This window comes from Lycium ferocissimum, chromosome 4 (assembly GCF_029784015.1).
Source record: "Lycium ferocissimum isolate CSIRO_LF1 chromosome 4, AGI_CSIRO_Lferr_CH_V1, whole genome shotgun sequence".
Classification (NCBI taxonomy): Eukaryota; Viridiplantae; Streptophyta; class Magnoliopsida; order Solanales; family Solanaceae; genus Lycium; species Lycium ferocissimum.
Genome location: NC_081345.1, coordinates 49,823,824 through 49,849,759, shown reverse-complemented (window position 1 = coordinate 49,849,759; position 25,936 = coordinate 49,823,824). Strand labels below are relative to the sequence as shown.

Sequence of the window (25,936 nt, the reverse complement as noted above, 5' to 3'; positions counted from 1 at the left end):
TTCAGTAATTCACCCTTTAAGGAAATAGCTTGAAAGATGTTACATTCAAATGATATATTAAGGTCTAGTTTTTTTTTTATTGTAATGAGTCTAGATAACTTACTTTTTAGGACTTTGATTGATATTTGGTATATCTCTGCTTCTTTCTAGCTGATCTATTTCCTCCGTGGTCATCTCCGTATCAGTAGCTTCCTTTTAAGTAGTCATGTCTGTCAGAAGTTGCATTTCAATTGAAAGTCTTGCGTTTCTTTTGCCTTCACTTTCTCTCTCTAGTTAAGTTAGAGAGAGGCTAGAAAATTTTGGTCTTCTTTAAGCTATCGTAGCGAGCATTAAATTAAGCGGGGCTGCCGAACATGCAAGACATGTTGAGAAAAAAAACAAAAAGCCCTCGTGAAGTATCTTTCTTTATAATCTACTGATATTTTATATTCACTTACTGATTAATTCAAATTCATATCGCAGAGTGCCCATTCAAAACATCATGGAGTGAACATTACAAATGATGTTTTTTTTTTTTCTGTTGGGGGGGGGGGGGGGGGGTGGGGGGTGTTTAAGAAAGTGGATATTAAGGGCGTAGGCAGGTGTAGGCTCAATAGATTGAGAGGAGTTGTTAGAGTGGATAAAAAACCTCAATAGGTTAAGGGTTGTGTCTAAACTTGAAGTTAATGACTCGATATGCTAAACTAAGAGCTATTACCAGTGTTCAGTCAGTTGAGTTGAGGAGAAAAAAACACCTAGCTAGCTAGAGCAATAGATTCGTGGTGAAAAAAGAATGGTGAGCACAAACTTGTCGAAATATGATGACTATCATAATATCACGTGAAAAAATTTTAAAGTCTAACACGTGGCGACGTTTGCAATTAGTAGAGTAATTTGGGATATAATAAACAATTATTTGAAAATCCTTACACAACAAATGTAAAATACATTTCAGAACGCTGAACACCATTCACGATATAAAATAGTTACACAATCACGTTATTTATATGTAATTATAAGAAAATTTCTTTATTAGCATTAATTGATATTTTTTTAATTTTTTCTTTTAAAAGTAATAAATATAATTATTAATCTGTTATCAATGTTAAAATTCACTAAGAGTATATGAAAAATTATACTCTCCGCACACATAACTTAAATCCAAAATTCAGGTGTATAAACATTTCCTTTGTTTACCCTAACCCTTCTTTTTCTTTTCCAATTATGAAAGAAGAAAAAAAAAGTAAATTATTACGTTATTGATGATTTTAGCATGACATCAGCAACCTATTTTTAGGATATATAATTGACAAATAACCATTCAAATGACGTAATTAGTTTACTATGATCTGAGAAGTTTCTTAATTTGTTTTTTTATTTTCTTTCCATGAACAGAAAAGTCATTAATTATTTTTTTGTTTTTTCGTAAGTCTCTGACCAAAAAAAATGAAATGGTCAACTCAATGGCCATTGGCTCCCCCACTATATAAGCAGAGTGATCTTAGCCCATTTTTCTCTATCCCCTCTCTATATTCCTTTATAAAATATATACATAGAACCAAAAAAATCCAAGATTCTGAAATGGCAACCAAAGTGTACATTGTGTATGTATTCCTCTTTTTCTATTTCAGTTTCTTGATATGTATATTAAATGTATATTTGTTTTTGTGTGTGTAACTTTTTATTCATTGTTTTTTGCAAATCAGTTTTTCAGTCTTGAAGTTTTCTGTTTGAATTTTAAATTGGAAGGGGATGCGTGTATGATTTAGTTTTGGTTTTCTTGATACTCTTCGTCAATTCTTTTACTAATTTTAATCTTTCTTTGTTAATTCTTTATGTTGGTTTCTTATCTTCAGTTCTCAACTATGAATATCAGAGTTCATTGCTTAAACAGTCATTGAACTATTGGAAATAGCTGGAGAAAGTCACTATTATTATTTTTTTTAATCAGAAAAGTCACTTATCTTTTATAATTTTATTCGAAAGATTACACGAGCCGTATAATAATATATTTGAAAACTTTTAATAAAATGACACCTGTTTTGTATGACAAAAAAATAAAAAAAATATTAGACCCAAGTCCACTTTAACCAAAGGCCTCATATCCTGACTGACTCATAAATTCCTTTATGTGCTACCAATTAGTTTGTAGAAGTTGAATGCCTTTGTGGAGGAAGTTGTCTTTATTTAGTTACCATAGTTTTCAATGTTTGTTTATTCTCTTGATTTAAGGTTGGAAGTCCTTGCATAGAAAATGATTGATTATTTTTGCCTAAATGTTTAGGTATTCGTCATGACATGTTTTATGTTAAACCTATGAACCTGAATATTTGGAGTTCAGAGGATACGTGTTCGAGTCTTAGAATTGATTTTTTTTTTTTTTCATATAAGGAGGGCTTTCCCTTTTAACGACCCTATATGACACAAACCTATATTAGGTAGGCCAGTGGGTACTAGATACCGGATGGTTACACAAAAGAAAGAATAGCTTAGAGTTTTCAAAAAAAAAAAAAAAATTGAATAATAATTTTGTTTCTTAAAACTAATTTAAATTTGTAAATTCTTATTGTTCTCTCAATAGAATAATCTCTTTGTTGACGATTAGTGATGATTTATTGCTCGCTGGTTTCTGTTATATATATTGTCCTGTTGTAGTTTCTAGAAGCATTTTATCAAATTGGATTGTTATGCTTATCTGCTATATTCCAAATGTCTACGTGGCCTTTCTACATCTTTTCAAAGCTGGCTTGCAATTTGTAGTAGAATTAAAGTCAAAGTTGTGGTCCTGTACATATAAATTTTTATTCTTGGATTTAAAAACTAATGAACACATATATTAAATTTTGGCAGTTACTATTCCATGTATGGGCATGTTGAGAAGCTGGCACAAGAAATATTGAAAGGTGCTGCATCTGTTGAAGGTGTTGAAGCTAAGCTATGGCAGGTCCGTTAAGTTCTGTGCACTAATTATGTCCAGATTTTTTATACCCTCAGATTTAGTTAACGTATAACAATAGATCACTTTATAATAAGCCTAATCAGGTAACTTTAAAACAGTGTAATAACCTGGTATATTCAGTTCTACACTGTCAATATATACAACTTTAATTCGTTAGAAGGTCCGAAAAACGAATGATGGGCATGTAATGCACTTATATCATTAATCTTATATGCCAATTGGGTGGAGTTTTTAAGTTCTATGCACAGACTGTGTATAGATTTTTGACCCCATAAGATTAAGTTGACCTATAACAATAGATCCCTCTGTGATACGCCTATTAAGGCATCTTTAAGAAAGTGTAATAACTTCTTGTATTCAGTTGTACACTGTCAGTATATATAACTTAAATCCGTTTCCGTCGTTAATCTTATATGCCAATTGATATATGGAACAGGTGCCAGAAATTCTTTCAGAAGAAATTCTTGCAAAGATGACTGCACCTCAAAAAGGTGATGCACCAGTGATTACACCAGATGAGCTTGCTGAGGCTGATGGCTTTATATTCGGATTTCCAACAAGGTTTGGGATGATGCCTGCCCAGTTTAAGGCTTTTCTTGATGCAACTGGTGGTCTCTGGAAAACTCAAGCACTAGCAGGCAAACCTGCTGGCATTTTCTATAGCACTGGTTCTCAAGGAGGCGGCCAAGAAACTACCGCGTTAGTCCCTTTTCCTCTCTCTCAATAATTAGCTTCAAATTGCTGTCGTTCTATAGCTATGTTATATGAATCCTTCGCTAATGGGCGTGACAAGGGTGTGGATAGAATGCATTGGATGCCTATACTTACTGTATATGGAAGCTTTCACAAGTTGTGTCAACATTTAAAGAAGTGAACAAATACAATGAAGAAATTACTGTAGCAACATCATATGAAGAAAAAAAAAAAAAAAAACACAATTCAAGTACATTACTGCAACATAGCAGTCCTCGACGAGTTTTCATTTTTTTTTTTTTTTTTTTTTTTTGATGACATGGGAACCCGTAGCCGCTACCCTTCGGGTGCATACAGGGTAAACCCAGCTCCTGTGCAATAGCTCACAAACCACACAGGAGAGATAACCCGCACTAGGCTAGCCCCGTGCGACGAGCTCAACCCAGAAGGCAAATCCCCTACTATCGTAGGCAAGGGGTTTAGAACCTGAGACCTCCATTATGAAAACCCCATGCTCAACCAACTGAGCCACCCCTTCATTTTTTTCAAATGTATATATAGGCATCAAACAACCCCGACCTATATTAGATAAATGACACACTTGATCAGTAGGCTAGGAAGCATTGATCGTCAAGTGCTGTCATATTATTTTATCTATGCCTTATGTATATATAGTAAAATTTTCAAATGGAACCGGTGTCAGATGATGCAGGTTGGCCTGAGCTGCATCTGCCCCTGAACTTACCCCAACGGATATGTGCATTCAAGCAAATCTATGTAATTCAGATTCTTAGCCTTGAAGTTTGAAAGTTTCACATTGCCTAAATGTGATGATATACTGTGCAGGTTGACAGCAATTACACAGCTTGTTCATCATGGAATGATATTCGTCCCAATTGGCTACACATTCGGAGCTGGCATGTTCGAGATGGAGAAAATCAAAGGTGGAAGTCCATATGGTGCTGGTACTTTTGCTGGTGATGGCTCTAAACAGCCTACAGAGCTTGAATTGGAGCAAGCTTTTCATCAGGGGAAATACATTGCCACCATTACTAAGAAGCTCAAAGTCTCTGCCTAAAATCTCAGTTCACCATTTGCATTCTATAGTTTTTTCTTCTTTCTCTTTAGAAACATGGTTTGGTTTAAAATTAAGTTAGTACTGAACTAAGCTTGCGATGTCCTGTTTTTATCACCATATTTATAGGGATCATTTGGTCAGTGTTTGTTACAGGTTCATTTTACATGTTTATGAATCTTGATATTTTCTTTTTGTGGCCCAAATAACTGGATGTTGTACCTGGTGTGCTTATTGAGAAACAACTAGCTATATATATATATATATATTCAATACATTATAACTAACACATGCATCACTATGCATAAACCTGACAGTCAGTTTAGAAGGGAGTGCCAGAAATTTTGTCATTTACTACTGAACAAGTCTAAGCTATCCCAAATGTTAACTCAGAATCACCAGAATCTTGTTAACATATCAATCACTTTTCTCATGAACTTCATTAAGTACTAATCCAATCAATACATATAAAGGTAAGAATACAAAGACCTTCTCATGAAACAAAATCTCCATTGGGCCCTATAACTCCAAGAATGAAGAAAGTACTCTCATATGTAGTCATCTAAACCATCTGCAATTACATATAAATAATCAGACTACCCCTATCAGCATTAGAAATGAAAATTTAAATGCAATTCCTCAAGCAATTTAAAGAATTACAATCCAGTGTTTTTGGTGATTCAACAGCTAAATTATCGGAAAAAGCAAACTTATGAATTTATAATTTGGTGTTCGTTTGTTACAATTGATTAAAATGTAAAATACGTATTTCCATTTTTTGGCAAAAGAAAAAGAGTTAAGTTTTTCAAGAAAAGTGAGTCGGTTAAATTATAGAAACAGTTTGCTCATCTTCTTATATTTATATATGCATTAAAAAACTCACTAAATATCTATAAATATTCGACTGTGAACCTAATTATTATTATTATTATTATTATTATTATTATTATTATATATTAACTTGAGGTCGTTGTAGGAGCCCATCAACTTATTAGAGAACAGAGAACAATCTCCCAACTCTATAGAAATTATAGAGTTAGCAAACTCTTGATTGAAAATTGCATAGCAAACTCTTAATTGATCTTTCATCATTCTTATTGATGTGAAAATATAATTCTGTCCAATCTAAAAGTTTATTTGCCTCTTAACTGAGCTAGTGGCCTCATTTCCATAAAAACTTGTAAAATACTTATCAATAAATTTCCCCATATATCAGTTTGATGTGAAGTTATATTTACTGAATATAGTTTTGAATTGAATCATTTCCTATAGACATCTTGCTGAGAAGTATAAATGGATAGCACAAAATTATGAATATAAGTATAACTTGATCTCACATTTCTGCAAAATAGCAGATGTCATCTACCGACTATAACACTAATCGTGACATTGTTTGAGGTAAATTCCTGCTTGTCGTTCCATATATCTGCATCTTCATATTTTCTCATTGAGGTATAAGTAGGTTGCCTAGGCAAGGGCAACCTTATATTGTCCGTCTCCAACATTAACACAACAGAAGACATGTTCGGTCTGTGAACTGCCATATCTTGCACACAAATTAGTGCCAAGTGTATGCATCTCAATGCTTCATCGTGCTGACACTCGTCCCAAATTGAACGGTCCACTAAGTCCATTGGCGTACCTTCATCCCATTTCTCCCATGCCTGAAAATTTTCCACAATAAAAAGGAAAAAATAAGAGAAAAGGGAAAACCACTGTTTTCGTACTTGTAGTTTATAACAGTAGTATTCTTTACAAGCATAAATCCTTTAACTTCACAAACAGGCACTGAAAAGTAGTTGAGAAAGTTGATTGGACATACATAACCAATAATGCCTGAGTGTTCATCTGAGCGAAAGCTTGTGTTCCTCTGACCACAAATGATCTCCAGTAGTAGTACACCAAAGCTGTAGACATCAGATTTTCCGGAGAACAAGCCTTCCATTGCATACTCGGGAGCCATATATCCACTGGTTTAAGTTAAAAAGGAATCATCGATGGAGTTAGCTCTCAGAGCAAGTTAATGGATCATTAGTGTCTCTTAACGGTATAAAATTGATTGATACTCACTATGTGCCTACTACCCTGTTTGTATTTGCTTCATTTTGGTTTCCTCCAAATATCCTGGCCATACCAAAGTCTGAAATTTTCGGATTCATCTCTTCATCTAGCAAAATATTACTAGCCTTTAAATCTCTATGGATTATCCTGAGTCGCGAATCTCTATGGAGATACAGGAGCCCCCGGGCGATCCCTTCAATAATGTTGAAGCGTTTCCTCCAGTGTAATTGAGCTTGCTTAACAGGATCTGGCAAAAGTAAACCAGCAAAATTAATTGTAAGTAATCAATCTATATATCCAAGGGAGAAAATATATTAGGATTTGTAGCATTTTAGATCTAACCAAATAGAAATGAATCTAAACTTCTGTTGGGCATGTACTCATAAAGCAGCATTTTTTCTTCTCCCTCAATGCAGCAGCCCAAAAGTTTAACAAGATTCCTATGTTGTAATTTGGCAATTAACATAATCTCATTCTTGAACTCCTCTACACCTTGTCCTGACTTTCTTGAAAGCCGCTTCACTGCAATTTCTAGGCCACATTGTAGCTTGCCCTAAAGAGAAGATAAACATCGATGTTAGTCTATGGCCTCATTTGTTTTTATAAAGATTAAGACGTCGGAATCTGAATGCATATCTGAATATTAAGATGTGCATTAAGAATTAGATGTCTGAATCTGTATACACATCTGAATATTAAGATGTTGTATGAAAACCTGAAATACTAAATAATTAAGATTGTTTGTGATTTCAACATCTGAATGTCTAAAATCTGTCTTTATATAAAAATTAATATAGCAATCAACCTTGTAGACAGGGCCAAATCCTCCTTGTCCCAGCTTGTTTTCACTAGAAAAGTTGCCGGTTGCCGCTGCTACACGGCTGAAACTGAAGAAAGTTAGTTCGCAACCACTTCCTTGATGCCCTTCAACACTCAAGTCTCCTGGTCCCGATAAGTCCATAGAGAACTCTCTGCTCCTAGTTTGCTCGCTTATCTCCATTTGGTTGATCCTCTTGGATGCTAAAAATAGGAAATTAAAGATATAGGTACACTATGTAACAGGAAATAACTGTTGTAAAACAAGTCGAAAACACCAGCTATTTTGAAATTTTACCTCGAGTTTTGGCTCTATACTTGCAGAGTAGCAAAACTGCCATACAAACAACAAAAGCCCCGGCTGCCAGAATGGATATTAGCACAATTTTCATTGTCCTGTTCTTTTTACCTGTTTCAAGAAAGTTTGTAATGGGGGACATCTAACAATTAGAAAAGCTTCAAGTATTTCCTAATCATTCTTCAAAAGAACTTGAACAAACACAAGAAGATAAAACATATTGGATCGGCTAAAAGATAGAGATAAGAGTATAATCAAATACTGGCATCAACTGTTAGAAAATAGGAAAACGAAATTGAGGAATTTCGGGTTTGCCATGAAAAATCATTGTCCTTAAAGAAATATTGCTCGTATATTCTTTAGGGGTTTACAAGCAATTTCCTTCCGGATTCAACAAAGCCCTAGTATACTGCAAATTTAACTACGTTACTTCAAGAGAGTCCATATACTTATAGAACTTGAGAGATAACTTTTCACGAGAAATCATTTTGTTACACGAATAGACGTGTCTGTTCAATTTAAGACCTACAAATATTACAAACCAACTCAACAACATGTTGCCACAAGCATTTTGAGACCACAACTGCTGAAAATGACAAGCAATTCACATTTTTTGGACCAAATGACAATTGCTTAGCATTTGGCGAACTGCAATATGATGCAAATTTTAATGATTGTATAAATACCAAAAACAATTCGTAGTAAACATGTTACTATTTCAGCAGATTGTAATGCTTACTGAATTCAGAATGAGCAAGGCGAATATAGAGAGTATTTCCGCCTTCCTTGAACTGCTGCAGATCAACTAAATCTCCACTCCATATCATGCAGTTTATTCCGCTAACAAAAGCATAAGCAGTACATGAACAATTTTCCGAGCACTTTCTTTTACACTCGTCGATGTTTCGTATATCTAAATTATCAGCAAAATCCGGCAACTTGATTCTCTCAATCTCCAAAAATCCATCCCTCTTTCCACCATCACTACTATTTCCCCTGCATTCCGATCTTGTTCTCCTAACACACCCTTCTGACCAGTTTCTCGCATTCCACTGTCCCCAATCTTTTGGTACAAATCCATCTAAACAGACACATTTTTGCGAATTTGAGACATCACATTTCGCGAAATTCCCACAAAAGTTATATAGGTCACAACCATCTGATGGATGAGACTGTATCATGCTCCATTGTCCCTTATCGTTATCCCACCTTTGTTGCAACTCATATCCGGTTGGGCTAATATGGAACCTCACTAAATCAGAAGCATTTGCTGCAGTGTAAGTGAAGTATAGCCTATTCCCCTCGTTGTAAAGCTTGAAACCATGTAAATACACAGCCTTCATATCTGGAACACCTGTGAATAAGAGTCCATCCCAATATCCACTTCTCCAACGTCTATTTGGTCCATCCCATATCACAATCTGTGGTGATCCGCGAGGATTAACTCCCAAGGAGTATCTGTCGAAAACATAATTAAGTAAATACAAGTGTGCTCTCAGCTTAAACTTTTAGATGAGATGGTCACACAATGCAACACGATATCAGAGTTGACAAAATTCGTGCTACTAATTAACTTATATTATTAGATGAGATGGTCACATAATGCAACCTGATATCAGAGTTGACAAAATTCTTGCTACTAATTACTAACTTATACTATTAGATGAGATGGTCACATAATGCAACATGATATCAGAGCAGATAGAATTCTTGGGTTCAAGTCGCACCACCACTTACGGACTATTAAATATTCAGACCACAAATGAGGTGGCGTGTTTGAACAAAACACTACTTAAAAAACAAGAACTAGGATGGACAAATTCTATTGCTAAACAGTAAAATTGTCGCTAATCCTATTTAGCGGCAGATAAATTCTATAGCTAACCAACAAAATATGTCGCTAATCTTATTTAGCGATGAGACTATGAACAATTTAGCGACCGCTTAGTGACGACCAGTTCCTTTTTGAAGAGAAAATTAACTAAATAAAAAAGTGTTTTCTCCAACAGTTTTAAGTTTTTAGATAAGATGGTCACGTGATGCGAGATTACATACCTTCCACGTGAAGGGTCACTTTCACTAGTCCAAGACCTCAAAACTCCATCCATATAAACCTTCATTTCTGGCAAAAATGTGTCTGTAGGATGCTGAAAACTCTGCCACAAGTCCCTGTTATTACTATTAACTATGACAAGATTGCCATTGTCCAAAAGGGACCCCGTAGAATTCGTCGTATCAACAGTAACATTCGTCGACCATAATAAATCGCCACGACCATTTTTAACAACTAAATTCCCATTTTTCTCAATTGTAAAGACACCATTTTTATCAGAAATTGGTTTATCTCTATTTGCAACCCAAACAACTGAATCTACTGGAACATCAGCATACCATATACCAAGAAACCTTTCATTAGAACCTTTAGGACTAAAAAATCCCAAAATAAATTTCCTTTTTGGAGAAATAATAGTGTCACCATCTCTTAGAATTTCTCCTTGTCTAATTTTATTGGCTGCACAAGAAATAATGAACAAAAAAATGCACCAGTGGGAAATAATGAGACCACTGGCCATTCAAGAATTGGAATTATTAAAAATAAAGATTTGAAAGATTTTGATGAAGAAGGAAAAAAATAACAGATTGTTGCAGAGCATAAAGGGTATAAGATGACTAGAGAAAGAAGAAAAATATAATGGCTATTTTTAGTTGGCTGTGTATGAATTTAATGCAAAAGCCTAGAGAGATATTGACTTGACAAACTTTGATTGTAGTTGAAGATTCTAGGCTGACCAACCTTCCCTGGCCCCACAACTGTACTTTTAGAAATTTTATAAAAATTTAATTTGGACAGTTTAAATAATTTTGTAACCTTATTTTAACATGTGATAAGACGTTAGTTGCCTTAATTGTTTAGGTTAAAAATTCAATTTATGAACTTGTTCGCAGTTATTTTTTAGGTGATTTGAGAGTTGATTTCATGTAAGATTACTCAAATTTTATTTTATTGATTACAAATCTTATTTTTGGTAGTACAAAAATAACCTAACTTTGCTCAAGTATCACGGAAAAATCACAAAATTATATGTTGTGACAACACAATAGTAATTGCCTTTGCATAAGAGTCAACAAAAATCACTAAAAATGCTTTTTTGTAACAAAAAAAGTGAGTTAATTTTGCCTAAGTATAATATAAAATATCTCTTTTATTTTCTCCTAATGACTTTATTTGATATGTAAGCAAGGTTGTGTGATTTTTCGCTTATAAAAGTAGTTTAATGGCTTTCACAATACTTATATATAATATTAACAGATTTTTTCTTTAGAAAATTTAGTTTACTAACCTTAGTATAATAAAATGAAATTTGAATGACTATCTATAAAATTAATCCAATGATCGACCGATACACTTTAATATTATTATGTGTATATAGAAGTTAATCAATGTTGAGTCAGCGTCAAAGAAGAGAGACATAGATATTGTGTACTTTAATCAACTAGGAGTACTATTTAGAAAAAAAGAAAGGGAAATGTCAACTAGTACTATTTTGAAAACGTGCTAGCAGGCAAAAGCAGATGACCATAGTCATTTCACTTTCTGCAGAGCCGAAAAATAAAAACAAAGCAAAATGTGTTTCACATAATTGAAAAGTACAATTCACCTACTTCCGTCCATCACCATTAAAAAAAAAAAGTGATTAATTTTTTTTTATTTATTTATTTCCCACCTGATGTGCGGTATCTTTTTTGGAGCTCGACTATATCCGAATTCATGCCCCGTAGGGCCCCCTTTGGTGGGGAGCTCTATTTTTTCATACCTAGGGCTTGAACCCGAGACCTTTGATTAAGGAAAGAATAGCTCCATCCGCTGCACCACATCCGTTGGTGGTAAAGGTGATTATTACTTAATGAGTTACTTAGATATTTCTTCCGTTTCAATTTATGTGATATGGTTTGATTAGGCACAGAGTTTACAAAAAAAAAAGACTTTTGAAATTTATGGACTAAAACGAATCATAGATATTTGTGTGACTGTAAATAATTTCATTAAAGGTAAAAAGAGAAGTTTAAAGTTAAATAAGTTCTAAATAAGGAAATATATCATCATTTTTAATACAGACTAAAAAAAAAAGTATATTACATAAATTGTGCTATCTAAGATTTAGCATCCACTTACTCTAAATACTGGCAAGAAAATATTCTCTATAGTAGATTTTGAACATTAATTACAGTTGATGTGATTGTTAAAAAAAGAAGCTGGAATTTTATAAAATATTTTTTATTGAAGAAACATGTATGGATTTTCATGATATACTTTATCGCTTAATCATAATTAATTAATACACGCACGGTCAAGAACAAAACAGGCTCTTGCAACTCTATATTTTCACGAAGTATACTAATACAAATATGGATATTTTTCTTTAACAAATGCATAAATTGGTTTATTCCTTTTATCTCATTGTTCTTCTGACGAAGATAACAAATCAGATTATGTGAATTAGAGCCTGTTTGGATTGACTTATTTTAGGTGTTTTTAATCTAAAATAGCTTGTAAAAACTTTTAGTATTTGGGTAAGATTAAAAAATATTTTTAAGCACTTGTTTTTAAGTAAAGGTAAGGCTGCGTACAATAGACCCTTGTTATCTGGCCCTTCCCATGATCACGCGCATAGCGAGAGCTTGATACACCGAACTGCCTTTGTTTTTCTTTACTAATTTTTAAGCCAAAAGTCATAACTTAGGATTCCTAACTTATGGCTTATGCTTATAAACCCTAAGTTACGAGCCCATCTAAACGGGCTCTAAGTGGATCTACGAACCAAATTCTAAATAAATCGGACATTCCCAATTTGTCAAGCGAAATCGGTGATTTTATGTGATGATCAGCTAAAGCTCATTTTTTATTAAAAAGTTCCACGTGGTAAAACCTCCTTAGGTAATCACATTAATATTGTTCGTTTTTGGGAAAATTACATTATGTGTCCGCCAAATAAAATTATTACAATTTAGAAGAGTACCTTGAAATCAATCATTGTTGAGCCTGAAATCCTCGTATCTAAATTTCGAAATCCGAAAAGTGATATAATTTGAAATAGATATTATACTGTTCAAAAATCTTGTTGATGACACTACTGTAAATCTCATACTATACCCAAGGTAATTTCACAATTGGGGTCTGGGGAGGATAGAGCGAACGTAAACCTTACCCAGATCTTAGGAGGTAAAAAGGATGTTTTCGATAACCCTTAAAATTTGGGATTAATTAAAAGAGTCGTTAGTCGAAATTTTGAGCTACTATACCTTGGGGCCTAAACACGGCGAGCCGAAGCGTGGTGTATATGTATACATACCCCTTATATAACTATGTATCTCACAGACACATGTATATCTGTAAATATCTCCCCAATACATCTATATATCTCATGTATATTTGTCATATTTATGAAAATGAGTGTGTGATATATATACGATATACACACGTGACATATATTGTCATAGGGTGTTTCCAAGTAGATTTCAGATCTAAATTTTACTTCAAACTAGTCTGAACCACCTCCGATCTTCTTCAAAATTTGTAGATAGTTTCATCCAAGTATTTTCAATGAATTCCAATCACATTCACTCGGGATAAAAAATACTAAATAGGATTATTTGGCTCGTTGCTTGTAACTAGGATTGTTAGGTTAGTCATTAGTAAATATTTTCTATTTGTTTATATTATGAAACTTCCCATTTGTTTTTACAAAAACTTAATAACTGGAGATTGTCTCCCGAGATACTATAATCAGTGGAAACGCTGTTAACTTGAGTCTTGATCATTCTTTTTCCTCTCATAATTATTCTTTCAATTAATCTGTTAGTACTGGGAATGATTGTCTTTTTAGTTTCTTTTTTCTTCTACACATTTGGCAGTCAAATACTAGAGTTCACATTGAATATAATATGACTTGCTGTTGGTATGTCGAACGATAATCCGAAAAAGACATTCTTTTCATACATTTTATTTTATTTGCTCGAAGTTGATTGGCTGAAGATGTTATTCTACACAAACTTCTATTTCAAGTTATTTTTGTGTTTACATTCAGCTTTTATGCTATTCCTTAAGTCTTAAATATCAAAGTACTTGTAAGTGGTTGTACACAAAATCAGTAGGGTTCTAAAAACCAAAATGAAACAACTTTATCTGAAAATACACTCATGGGTGGTTTCGCTAATGAACTATAGTTAGGTAATGATTATGATACTTCAATTGTTTCTGTGCTGAATAATTTACGTGAGTGTTAATGGTTTATTTTAATAGCTCTTTGGGTCTTTAATTGCTCCTTATAAATGTATTGCTAACATGATTACTCATATTTCACATTTATCTCACATAAAATAATGTATTAATTCTTGTGTAATATATATGCGAGCATTAACAATACGGGGTTTAATAAGGCTAACCAAGTGACATATTAGCTAGGTTAAGAGGCAATATAGTCAAATCAGAGGCAAATCCATGATATAAACTTTATGTGTTCCTATAACAACCTCAAGTTAATATACAATATAATTGGGTTACAAATCATATATTTATGTATATTTAGCGTATTTCTTATATATATATATATATATATATATATATATATATATATATATATATAAAGAATATGGATAAAAGCTATTAAATTTCCGTAAACCGATATGTTCTTCTAGATCCGCCCCAAGGCTAACATAAATGTTTTGGATGACAAAATGAACACCTCTTTGTCCTTGCCTTTTCTTTTTTCTTGCTCTTTTACTCGTATTTTTAGTTTGAATTTTATAATTGTTAAAAGTTTCTCAAAATATTCTAGTTTAGAGAAGCATGTTACAACATTCCATTTTCAATTATTGTTAAAGTGAACCGGACGTCATAGGGGCACGGACAGAGCCACAATAAAAATTACTGGTTCCGCGCAATTCAGTAACTTGGATTCAAGCTGTATATTTTTAGTAAGAAATTCACTTTAATTTTGTACAAATAATTTGTTTCGAACTCAATTAACAAAAAAAATGTTATTGTTCAGATAGAGACGAAGTCATGATTTGAACTTTATGGATTCTAAATTCTAGGAGAGCATCATTAGGTGTTAGTAATTGAGTTTCAAATTTCATTTTTCTACATATCTAATAAATTTCTTAATACAAATTGAGAATTTAAATTAAAGCTACTGAGTTCGATCGAACCTGCACGTTGGCTTCTAGCTCTGCCCATGGGTTCAAAACTCATAAATTTAAAAACAGGTACGCCTCTGCACAAGGGAAGGACATTATTTACGTGCCTCACATATCCCATTACTCAAACAAAACATTATATTTATGTCCGAGATTAATCTATGTATCTATATTGCCTTAATATTTCAGTTTCTTAAACTTTGAATAGCTAATCCAATCTAGATCTATAGTGTGGATAATTTTGTCTAATATTGCGACGTTCGTTAAATGTGTGTGAATATAAGGGGAGTCTTACATTGGTGCACTGCTTGTGGTTATGGTGACAAAATAGTGAAGCAACACGTGCTGTATAATGTCAATTTTCCTTCTAAGTTAAGGGTTGATTTTTGTTTTGGAAGAATATTAATTTCTTCGAAGGAGCCAATATACACGTGGTACTTGGGCTGCACCGACCCGATAATATTTGAGAACAGGCCTGGAAATATCAGAATAGGGAGAGATATTCAATTATTATCAAAATGTCACAATTCAAAAATGAGAAAATTACATAGGGTATCTACTTAAGATTTTTTATTACAAAATATATAGATAGTTTTCCTTATTTACAAAACATAACGATATATTACGAAACATGACGGATTTTCATATATTTTTCATTTTCTTATTTCTTTTTCCAGAAAATATATTATTTTTTTTAAAAATAATTTTTTTATAGGCTGAAAAATTACCTCAAATTTTTGTGTATGAAAGTTGTATGAAATATGCATGTGTGAGCGAAATTTTTAATATAATTTTCATGCACATTTATGAGCGAAAACTTTAAGCCTTGAATATTGTATGAAAGTTGTTACAATGTTGTTATAGTTGTATTTTCCAGAAACCTAATATGAACTTTCTATACAAAAAATGTGAATGAAATTCTAAGTCATGAGCGAGATATACACATTTCATACCATTCTCATACATAAAATTTTGAGTGTATGCTTAAGCCTTGATTGAGATATACACATTTCATACGCTCTTCATACATAAAATTTGAGCGAACTTTTTAAGCCTTGAGCAAGATATACACATTTTATACATAAAAATTTGAGCTATTATTTTAAGTCTTGAATTTTGTATCAAAGTTGTATATAATGTTGTTGTAGTTGTATCAATTTTGTAGAAATCTAACATGAACTTTATACACGAAAATGTGAGCGAAATTTGAAGACTTGAGCGAAATACAAATTTCATATTGTTTTCATACACACAATTTTGAGAGGATTTTTTAAGCCTTGAACGAGATATACACATTTCATATATTTTTCATACCGTTTTCATACACTAAATTTTGAGCGAACTTTTAAGCCTTGAGAGAGATATACACATTTCATACAACTTTCATACATAAATTTTTGAGCGAAAAAAATATTTTTAAAAAAAATAATTTTTAAAAAAAATATTTTTTTAAGAAATAATTTTAAAAAAATAATAATTTGTCATATTATGTTTTGTAAATATAAAATTATCGTCACATTTTCTAAATATTTTTTCTTAAGATGTATATATACGTAGTTGTCCCTTCAAAAATTGGAGGTCGTGATTGATACATAATAAACACCTACTCCTACCAAGTGGACCAGCTATTATTAAGTAACGTCTGTTCATAAAAAGAGTCACAAAGCAAAAATATAAAGGTAAATTTTCTAAAATAGCACTCACTCTTTATGTCCTAATAACAAATTATGACGATATTATTGAATTTACAAAATATAGCTAACAGTTTTTCTAATTAATCTCCTTATACATCAGATGAGTTCAACGGACCATAAATCTATAATGTATGTAGATGCCTTTTGTAGCACTGTAATGAGACAGACCTTGAAACAATCAGTTTCTCACTGACAATTTAGAATAATCCGTATTTTAACCATGAATACCATATTTTTACGGGTAGATTTTTTTTTATTTTTTTATTTTTTAATTTTTTGGCGTAGATTGCCCTTCAGATGGGCTGGTCTTTAATTTTTGTCCTTCAAATCGACGGTCTTTAAATTTTGCCCCTGCTTCTTATTTAATGAAAATTTGTGGGCCAGTACCCTTATTCACGGTATGAAACGGAAGTTACGGGTTCGACCAAGCGAGTTTGGCATAGTTCTGTAGATATTAAGTTATCCGGCATAATTTTATAGAAACTATATCTATTCGGGTAAAGTTACATATAGAAACTGTGCCTTGTCCGGCATAGTTTTGTCAGAACTATGCCGGACAAGGCACAGTTTTTATATGTAACTTTACACGAATAGGCATGGTTTTTATGAAACCTTGCCTTGCGAAATTAGGTCATAAATCTAAATTTATTTCTTTTATTCTTTATTTTTTCGATGTCAGGGACAAAAATTAAAGACCACCCCAAGATAGGGACAATCGTGCCAATTAGGTTGGAGCCCAAATTTTACCCATTTAAAATACTTTCTCTTTTTTTTTTTTTTTTTGTTTGCACGGATTGTTCTTCAAAGGCGCTGGTCTTTAATTTTCGCCCTTCACTTAAAAAAGTGACCGAAAATATCCCAAGATTTTGGGTTCAAACCCACTCTCAGTTAAAAAGAAAATCGCATGGCAAGAGTTCGCGAAAATTCTGCCTTATGAGGCAGAATTTGCCTTAAAAGTCTGCATTCAGACAGAGTTTGCCTCAAAATTCCGCCTAAAGGCAGAACTTATTTATACTTTATAAGGCAGAATTCTGCCTTAAGGTTAAAGTTTGCAAGGAAGAATTTTTTTTTTTTTTTAACTCTGCTGGAATTCTACAAAAGTTAGGCCTTAAGGCCTAAATTTTGCCCGAATTGGCCTAATTTTGCTACGAAATTCTGCCTTGTGAATGTTTTTTTTTTACTGAATCGAAGTTCAGACCCAGAACCTCAGAATATTTTAGGCGAAGGGCAAAAATTAAAGTCGAGCAATTTGAGGGGTTGAAATTAAAGACCACCCCAAAAGAAAGCAATCGTGCAACTTTCCCTTTAAAATATCACTCATCTGCCCACTAAAATATGGACGGATTGAACGGATTGGGAGTCAGTTACCATATCCAAACTCATACTTCGTCCGTTTCAATTTATGTGAACCTATTTTCTTATTAGTTCGTGCCAAAAAAATGACCTCTTTCCATATTTGGAAACAATTTACCTTTATGCAATGATTTATGGTCACACAAAATATATGTGACTCATTTTAACTGTATGATTTAGAAGTCTTATACTAACTTTCTTGGCTAAAAGTGTGGGTCGAATGGGTTCACATAAATTGAAACAAAGGGAGTATAAGTTTTTACCAAGTCAAAATCAAAGTCAAAGTCAATGTTAAAGTCAAAGTCAAACTTGACCACCAAAAAAAAATTATAGAATACCCATTTGCCTAACAATCCCAAATATATGAGTAGATTCCTAATTATAGTACATTTACTCGTTTAAATTCTCAAATTTGCATTTTAGGAACCTAGATTAAAATCCCCCATTTATAATATTAAATCTCATGTTTTTATGGTTGGAATCATCCAAATTTATGAATGATCATTACTAAGGTAGTAAGAAATCATTACCTCAAAGTCTAGTGAAGAAAAGTTTGCATTTTCTTAAGCTCTTTTTATCAAAATTTTCCAAAATAGTTGTTGGTACGAGTTGACTGTTCCTTTTAAATTTTCTGAACTATTGCTATCGTGGGCCCTGTCACTTTGATCTCAGAGTCTGGGCTTGGGCCAAACCTCCTTTCTCGCCATTGGGCTGGGCCAATATTACCGCTTTCACCAACTGTTGACCAAGTCCTCTTTCGCTATCCTAGGGGTGGGCGGTCGTTCGGATTGGAAATGAAAATTTCACTTTAGAATTACAGTTTTTGGATTGAAGAAATTACAATTTAAATAAGCTCGGATCACATTGGATTTCTTAAGTTCGGTTTCGAATTAATCAGTTCGGATATTTCAAATTTTTCGGTTTTGACTTTGATTCTTTAAGGCAGGCTTATTAGAACGAAATTCATATGTCCCAGTTATCAAGTTGCAGGTCTTAGCATAATGTGAAAGCAAATTAGAGCTAGAAATATGTGGCCTTCAAACACACCAAAAGGACATTAATAGAGTCATACTAACGAATAAACGTGTTCAAATCATGAAGCGGAACACAAATACTCAATTAAATGAAAGGTTGACTTATTACATAAAAATTTTTTATGGTGAATATTGCTTAATAATTTTCTTTAGAAATAAAAGAGAGGTAAACGAATTTGTGAGCTCCTAACTTTTGCAAAAAACTGAATGTTCATTGGTTTGCTTCAAAATTCCATAAGAGTGTCCTGGCCGAAGATGTAGGATCTAGCAAGTGCGTTTAGCACATGAGATTATTCTTTTATTCCATTACATAGCAGTCCGCCAAAGCTCATGATAAAAAATGATCTAACTTTTATTCTCTATAAAATTTTAATCAATATAATTATTATATACTAATGTATATAATCAATGTATATTATCAGTGTGTATATACATTGATTATATACTTATGTTACACTTATTATACACAAAATATATATCGATAACCACTACAAAAGGTTACAACCACACGACAAAAAAAAATAAAAAAAATTACCATGTTAAGATCACTTACTTCAATCCAGAAGGTTCGCATTGACCTTTCATGTGGCCTCTTAAGTTTAATAATGTAGTGATATAATTTAATGTTAGACTACTAACATTAAATGCACAAAATTAAGGACTACATTCTGAAAGTGGGGAAGGTTCCTTAATATAGTTATCCATGGATAGTGCACACACTTCAAAGCGTAGTGTGACAAATGGATAAAATACTACATAGTTAATTAATTAGTCTGATTAACCAAGTAAGGCGCAACTTAGCAAAAAAATATTTATCACTTTAGGAATTCAAAACAAAAATTAATAAGTGTTTCCAACTATACTCTAATTAGTATTAAAGAAGTAGTCCTTTTTTATGTGACTCAATTCTAAAAAAATATTGAGTTATAAATAGGAGTAGTTTAGTAAACTTCACATTGTATTTATTGATTTCTTAATAGGCGTGATCTTTGCTAAGGTGACACTTATTTTGGGACGAAAAGAGTATAATATTAGGGGTCATTTGGTTGGAAGAATTAGGTGATTTATTCCGATTTAAAATTTGAAATTTAATTTATTTCATGTTTGATCGAACTAAATCATATTTAGAGAATTTTCTTAATACAAATAACGTGTGACAAATGGATAAAATACATTGTTGTGAATTAATCGGTCTAATTAACAGAGTAGGATGTTAATAGGTTTTTATTATCTATCACTACTCTGCTCTACGCCTCTACCTATGTGGTACTCCTAGTAGTTGGAATTAGATTGTAATGAACAAGGCTTTATATTGCAATGGAGAAATGAAAAATATACATATACTGATAGAGGAATGCTTCTCTTTTCTTTGCAACAAAATGTAGAGATAAAAGAAAAAAGTTAGAAGGGTGGAAGGTTCCAGATACTATTACAAATAACTAAGTAGGCGTTTGGCCATGAAATCTAAATATTTTTCACTTTATTTGGTATTTTGGAGTTGGAGTTGGAGATGGAGTTGTGTTTGGTTATAATTTTTACAAAGAATATTTGGTTGCTTGAATGTATTGAAAGTGAAAAAAGTAAAAAAACTGAAAAACAAGTTTTGATTATTTTTCAAATTCCAAATACAACTTTAAGTTGTATTTGAAATTTTTATGGCCAAACACCATAAAGTGAAAAAATATTCCGAAAAAAAGTGAATAATTCTAATGAACAAACGGGCCCTAAAAAAAAAAGGGAATTCTACATAGCATAACTAACTCTATTACATATTTATATATAGTAGCTATAGTTTAAAATAATTACATTCCATAGCTAAAAGTTGTATGTTAATGACACTTATTAGCTATTAAGGTAAAAATACAGAACTCTCTCCTCTTCCTCCTCTCTCTAACGTCTACAACTCTCTCTCTCTCTCTCTAACGTCCCTTCTGCTCTCTCTTCCATTTTCTCTCTCCTTACCTCCACCACCATGGCCGACGTCACCACCATCCTCAGCTCCTTCCCCTTCTTATCGATCTCAAGAAATAAGGATGGAGGAAAAAGAAACAGAAGTAGGGGAGCTTACGAACATCGATCTCGAAATAAGGATGGAGGAAAAAGAAACGAGAAGTTGGGGAAGCTTACCGAGAACATGGAGAAGAGCAAAATGAGCCATTATGTATCAATTAAAAAGGGTCGAATTAAGACACACACCTCATTTTTCCTCCAGATCTGTCACCACCATCGGTACTGCTCCTTCCCCTTCTTTCTTCCGTCATCATCTTCTCCAGATCTGTTGAATTTTATTTTTTGTATTCAGTTTTTGAGTGTATTCATTAGTTGTTGTTGAGTGTATTCGTTAGTTGTTGTTGAATACAGTGAATTTTGAAGTGTATACAAATGAATATAGTGAAATTTAATTCTTTGTATTCAGTTTTTTAGTGTATTCATTAATTTTTTTAGTGCAAAATTCTGTATTTTGGGGTGTATTTTGAAGGATTTTTTTTTTTTGTATACAATCGGTTTTAAATACAATGTAAAAGTAGCTATAGATGAATACATTTGACATGAATACAGTTGAGTTGAATACATATGACTTATACAGTGAAAAGAATTTTTGAAATTTTTTTTATTTGTATTCATGAATACCGTTGGCCGTTTTATGAATACGGAGCATTTTTTCGAATACTGAGAAGCGTAGCTACGAAATGTAAATATTGAAACTATTTTATGGCAAAATTTAAACCCCCAAAGTGTAGTCATTTATGTAAAATTCCCAAAAAAAAAAAGACAAACTTCCTGCATAGCCCTAAAAGAATTGATTCCTCTTGTATATATAAATCTTTACACAAAGCAAATGTTCCTTTTTAAACAAGGTCTCAAACGTAATTTGGTAATTTCGCAAATGAGTCTGCAACCGTGCCACATTCGTAACAATTATCCCGGTTTAAAATTTGATCGAAAATACATATATTAGCTAAACTCGCCATTAAAATCAGATTATAATATGAATTACTTCTCTCATATAGAAGGTGAATAAATCATTTACGTTATAATCATAATTTTAGAGATTATAATTCCGAGACATCCCGGTTTCAAACCAAACGACCCTTTAGTAGACAAGAGAATGAGATAGTACCATTGACCGTACTTTTCAACTTTTAGCTAGCGTTTGGTCATAAATTTTGTGAAACTTTGAAGAAAAAAAAAGTTTTTAAAATTGTGTTGAAAAATAGTTTTTGAAACTTGAAATTGCGTTTGGACATGCATTTTACATGAAAAAAAATATTAAAATTTCGTGAGTGGAAGAAAATTTCATCTGGTCCAAACTAATTTTTGGAACTTGAAAATTTTTCTTCAATTTTTTCTTTTTAAAAACTAATCAAATACTATGGACAAACGTTTTTTTTTTTTTTTTTTTGAAGCTTCCAAAATCTATGATCAAACGGAGCTAGAATTACATAAGCTCAGTGTATCGTTCAATTCTTTTTTTGCTCTCGCTAAGATCTTTCAATTCCCCTGCAAGTGATTTTGAATACTTAAAAATGTGTCTTTTTTGAATACTTAAAAATGTGTCTTTCTCTTATTTTTTTTAACATAAATAAAAGATTTACGTACTAAATTTAGTGTCAAACTTTCAAGAGAGTGGCGTCATTTAAACCTGTTAACCGGTTGAAACCGGCCGGTTTCTATTTTATAACTCAAGTATGTGTATATATATATACTTATATATATACACTATGTTTAAGTTATTTCTAAGTTTATAAGTTAAGTTACTATATAACTTAAGTTTTTTTTCTAAGTTTATAAATTTCTATTTTATAACTCAAGTATGTATATATTATAAGTAGCTAAGCATATAAGCTAAGTTTTTTCTAAGTTTATAACTTTCTATTTATAACTTAAGTATAGTTATACTAGGTATACCTAAAATATACTAAGAATATACTTATAATATAAATATACTTAAGTTATAAAATAGAAATTTATAAACTTAGAAAAAAACTTAACTTATATGCTTAGCTACTTATAATATAAATATAAATATATATATATATATATATATATATATATATATATATATATATATATATATATATATATATATATATATATATTATAACTTAAGTTATTTTTCCAAGTATATAACTTCCTAGGTCTAATGTTATTTTGCAAACAAGAATTCTTAAAATCTCTCATTTTTTGCTTATTAGCATTACAAAAAAGAAAAGCAACCGCATTTCTAACTCTTTGAATAGAATCTTCAAAATAGTCAAGACCATCTCTAACAATCAAGTTTAAAATGTGACAACTACATCTCACATGAAAAATATTTTCTAGCGGAGGGTTTAATTCCCTTTTTAAAAGACCAACCGCCTTTGTATTATTAGAAGCATTATCTAAAGCAATACAAAGTGTTTTTCTATAAATGTTAAAAAAATTCATAATAGTTGACATTGAATCCGCTAAAAACTTTCCGTCATGACGACCTTTCTCTTCATCATATAAAAAAGCTATAATTCGTTTTTGCATCACCCAATTATCATCAACCCAATGACATGTAATAGCAAAAAAATCTAACTTGTTAAGACTAAGACCAATATCGGCGGTAAGAGAAACACTACAATTTAAAAAATTAAATACATGGCGCAAATAAAATCTATATTTTTTTTTATATAAATCAATAATATCCGATCTACAAGTACTTCTAGGAATACCCTCAAACAACGGATTATAACAACGTTAAATATAAGTAACAAAAACCAAACCCGAAGGAAAGAAAAATGGTAGAGCATCAAAAGCAACCATTTTAGCTATTTCTATACGATCTTTTTTCTTGTTATAGCTAAAACTTTTACCGATTCATGGGTCTATTGTTTGTTGAATACCCCCCACATTTGAACCCGTTTGCTCTCCCCAAACATCCTTATGTCTAGTTCTCATATGATTCGTTAGTGAACCCGTTCCACCATCCTTACTAATTTGTTGCTTGAAAGTAAATTCTTTTCCACATATAGCTAATTGTCTTTCCTTATCTTTAGTCATAAATTTCCAAATTCCAGAGGTTGGCATACGAGATTTTGCCGGTTTGTCTTGTGTATGTGATTGTGAAGGATATGTATCTCCTATGGGATTTTCGGGGGCTTGTGTTTCATCATCATCATCAATTTCATTAAAAGTGCCGGTATAGTGTTCCATTACCTCATGATCTAAAAGTGGATTATTTTCACCAATATTAATACCTAAATTAGGTGTTTCGTTCACAAATGTTTCCTCCATAAACCCATCCCTACCACTACCACTACTACCACCACCACGTCTCACTCTCTTCGACATTATTAAATAGCAATGTAAAAATCACAAGAAAATAAATCACAAGAAAATAAATTGCAACAAATTAAATTGCGTAAATTAAATAGCAAAAAATAAAGACAGAGTTGGAACGAAGGTGTCAAATTGCCGGACTAATTTTCACCAAAGTGAAGGCGGCTAGAATTGCAAATCCACCAAAGCTTTGGAGCTACTTCGGATTGTTGCAAAATCACCAACTCCATCAACAATTTTTTTTATAATTGCAAAATATAAAATTGAAACTAGAATAAAACTTTATAGTATTTAATTGAGGGGAATTTAAAGTGGCTAATTGTTGCAAAATAGCTATAATTGAGAGAAAGAGAAGAGTGAATTGGTATAGATGAAAATAAAATGGAGAGGGGTTTATATAGGGGTGGGGGATGGGTTAAAGTGTATAACAAAAAAGTTTGGAGGGGTTGGGGAACAAAGGGAGGCCAAAATGGCCGTTTTTAGCCATTGCCAACGGTCCAGTAGGTGCAGCATTTTATTTTTAAAAAAATTTACCGGTTAACCGATTTTAACAGGCCGGGTCCGATTAACCGATTAATCGATCACAATTTTTGAAAACTGGTCCGATATTGAACCTCGGTAGACCGGCCACCGGTAAATCGATCCACCGGGTCCAGTTACGGAACCAGTTAAACCCGATCCAATTATCGGATTTGACCGGTTCAACCGGACCGGTTGACAGGCTTAGTGTCATTGGAGGAAAGAGTAAGTACCAACAAAAAGTTTTACTATGTGCCTCACGCAACTGATGTTGACACCCAATTTTGTCCCTCCTTTATTCTAATTTATTTCTTCGGGCTTTTTAAATTTATTAACAAGCTAAGTATTTTATTTTCACTACTATTCCTACTATTATTGATATCATCACTTTCATCTTCACTATTCTACTATCAAAATTACTGTTATCACAAATTTCAAAAGGGTTCGTCGTCACTTTATTTTCGTTAAATTAATTATACTTTATCAAGTCCTTTATTTTCTACATATTAATCATAATTTATCATAGTATATATTGTACTAGTTGTTAAATTATAAACCCAAGAAAGAATTAAGATTGAAGGAGAAAAGGCCACAATTTTCGGACCAGCATTTGAAACCCATTTTCGGACCAATACCGATCCAGCCCACAATTTCCTTACCCGACTGGCCCAATCCCTTATCTTCTCTTTTTGCCCTAATCCCTCTCTCTCTTCTCTTTCTCTTTCTCTCCTCGCACCCACATGACCTGTCTCCCACTCTCGTTTCTAGCAAAGAGCTAACCCTCTTTCAAACTGGTGATTTTACCCTCCTTTCGGGAAAAACGGCCCGCCTTTTAAACCCCCCTTTTCCCTCTCTCTCTCTTTCTCCCCTCATTTTTTGCAAAAAAATCTCTTTAGGTTGTTTAAAAACTTTGGACCCTTTTTCCCCCCGGGGAAAATTTTTCCCTAAACT

The 25,936-nt window shown here is 32.5% G+C and overlaps 2 protein-coding genes and 1 long non-coding RNA gene across 3 annotated transcripts; 2 read left to right on the top strand and 1 right to left on the bottom strand.

Annotated features, from left to right (window-relative positions):
- The first annotated feature begins 1,484 nt into the window (after nt 1-1,484).
- LOC132054824 (NAD(P)H dehydrogenase (quinone) FQR1-like) lies at nt 1,485-4,915 on the top strand. The gene is made up of 4 exons (XM_059446796.1): nt 1,485-1,583; nt 2,830-2,923; nt 3,375-3,637; nt 4,478-4,915. The coding sequence occupies exons 1-4, from the start codon at nt 1,561-1,563 to the stop codon at nt 4,707-4,709; spliced, it is 612 nt and encodes a 203-aa protein (XP_059302779.1). The 5' UTR covers nt 1,485-1,560; the 3' UTR covers nt 4,710-4,915.
- A 1,003-nt stretch (nt 4,916-5,918) lies between these two features.
- Nucleotides 5,919-10,597, bottom strand: LOC132053445 (G-type lectin S-receptor-like serine/threonine-protein kinase B120). Its single transcript, XM_059445484.1, has 8 exons — nt 9,937-10,597; nt 8,621-9,339; nt 7,882-7,992; nt 7,573-7,787; nt 7,110-7,320; nt 6,777-7,014; nt 6,529-6,676; nt 5,919-6,370 (listed from the first exon to the last, which is right to left on the bottom strand). The coding sequence occupies exons 1-8, from the start codon at nt 10,452-10,454 to the stop codon at nt 6,065-6,067; spliced, it is 2,466 nt and encodes an 821-aa protein (XP_059301467.1). The 5' UTR covers nt 10,455-10,597; the 3' UTR covers nt 5,919-6,064.
- A 10,293-nt stretch (nt 10,598-20,890) lies between these two features.
- LOC132054823 (uncharacterized) lies at nt 20,891-21,570 on the top strand. Its single transcript, XR_009414370.1, has 2 exons — nt 20,891-21,213; nt 21,273-21,570. It is a non-coding gene; the product is annotated as an uncharacterized LOC132054823 (long non-coding RNA).
- Nucleotides 21,571-25,936: the final 4,366 nt, after the last annotated feature.

Bases quoted from the DNA above. Each gene is read 5' to 3' on its own strand.
- LOC132054824 (XM_059446796.1), top strand. From the start codon at position 1,561: ATGGCAACCAAAGTGTACATTGT. The intron at 1,584-2,829 runs GTATGTATTCCT...AAATTTTGGCAG, and splicing joins GCAACCAAAGTGTACATTGT to TTACTATTCCATGTATGGGC. The intron at 2,924-3,374 runs GTCCGTTAAGTT...TATATGGAACAG, and splicing joins TTGAAGCTAAGCTATGGCAG to GTGCCAGAAATTCTTTCAGA.
- LOC132053445 (XM_059445484.1), bottom strand. From the start codon at position 10,454: ATGGCCAGTGGTCTCATTATTTCCCACTGGTGCATTTTTTTGTTCATT. The intron at 7,788-7,881 runs GTAAAATTTCAA...TCCTATTTTTAG, and splicing joins GTATAGAGCCAAAACTCGAG to CATCCAAGAGGATCAACCAA. The intron at 6,677-6,776 runs GTGAGTATCAAT...AACTTAAACCAG, and splicing joins AACAGGGTAGTAGGCACATA to TGGATATATGGCTCCCGAGT.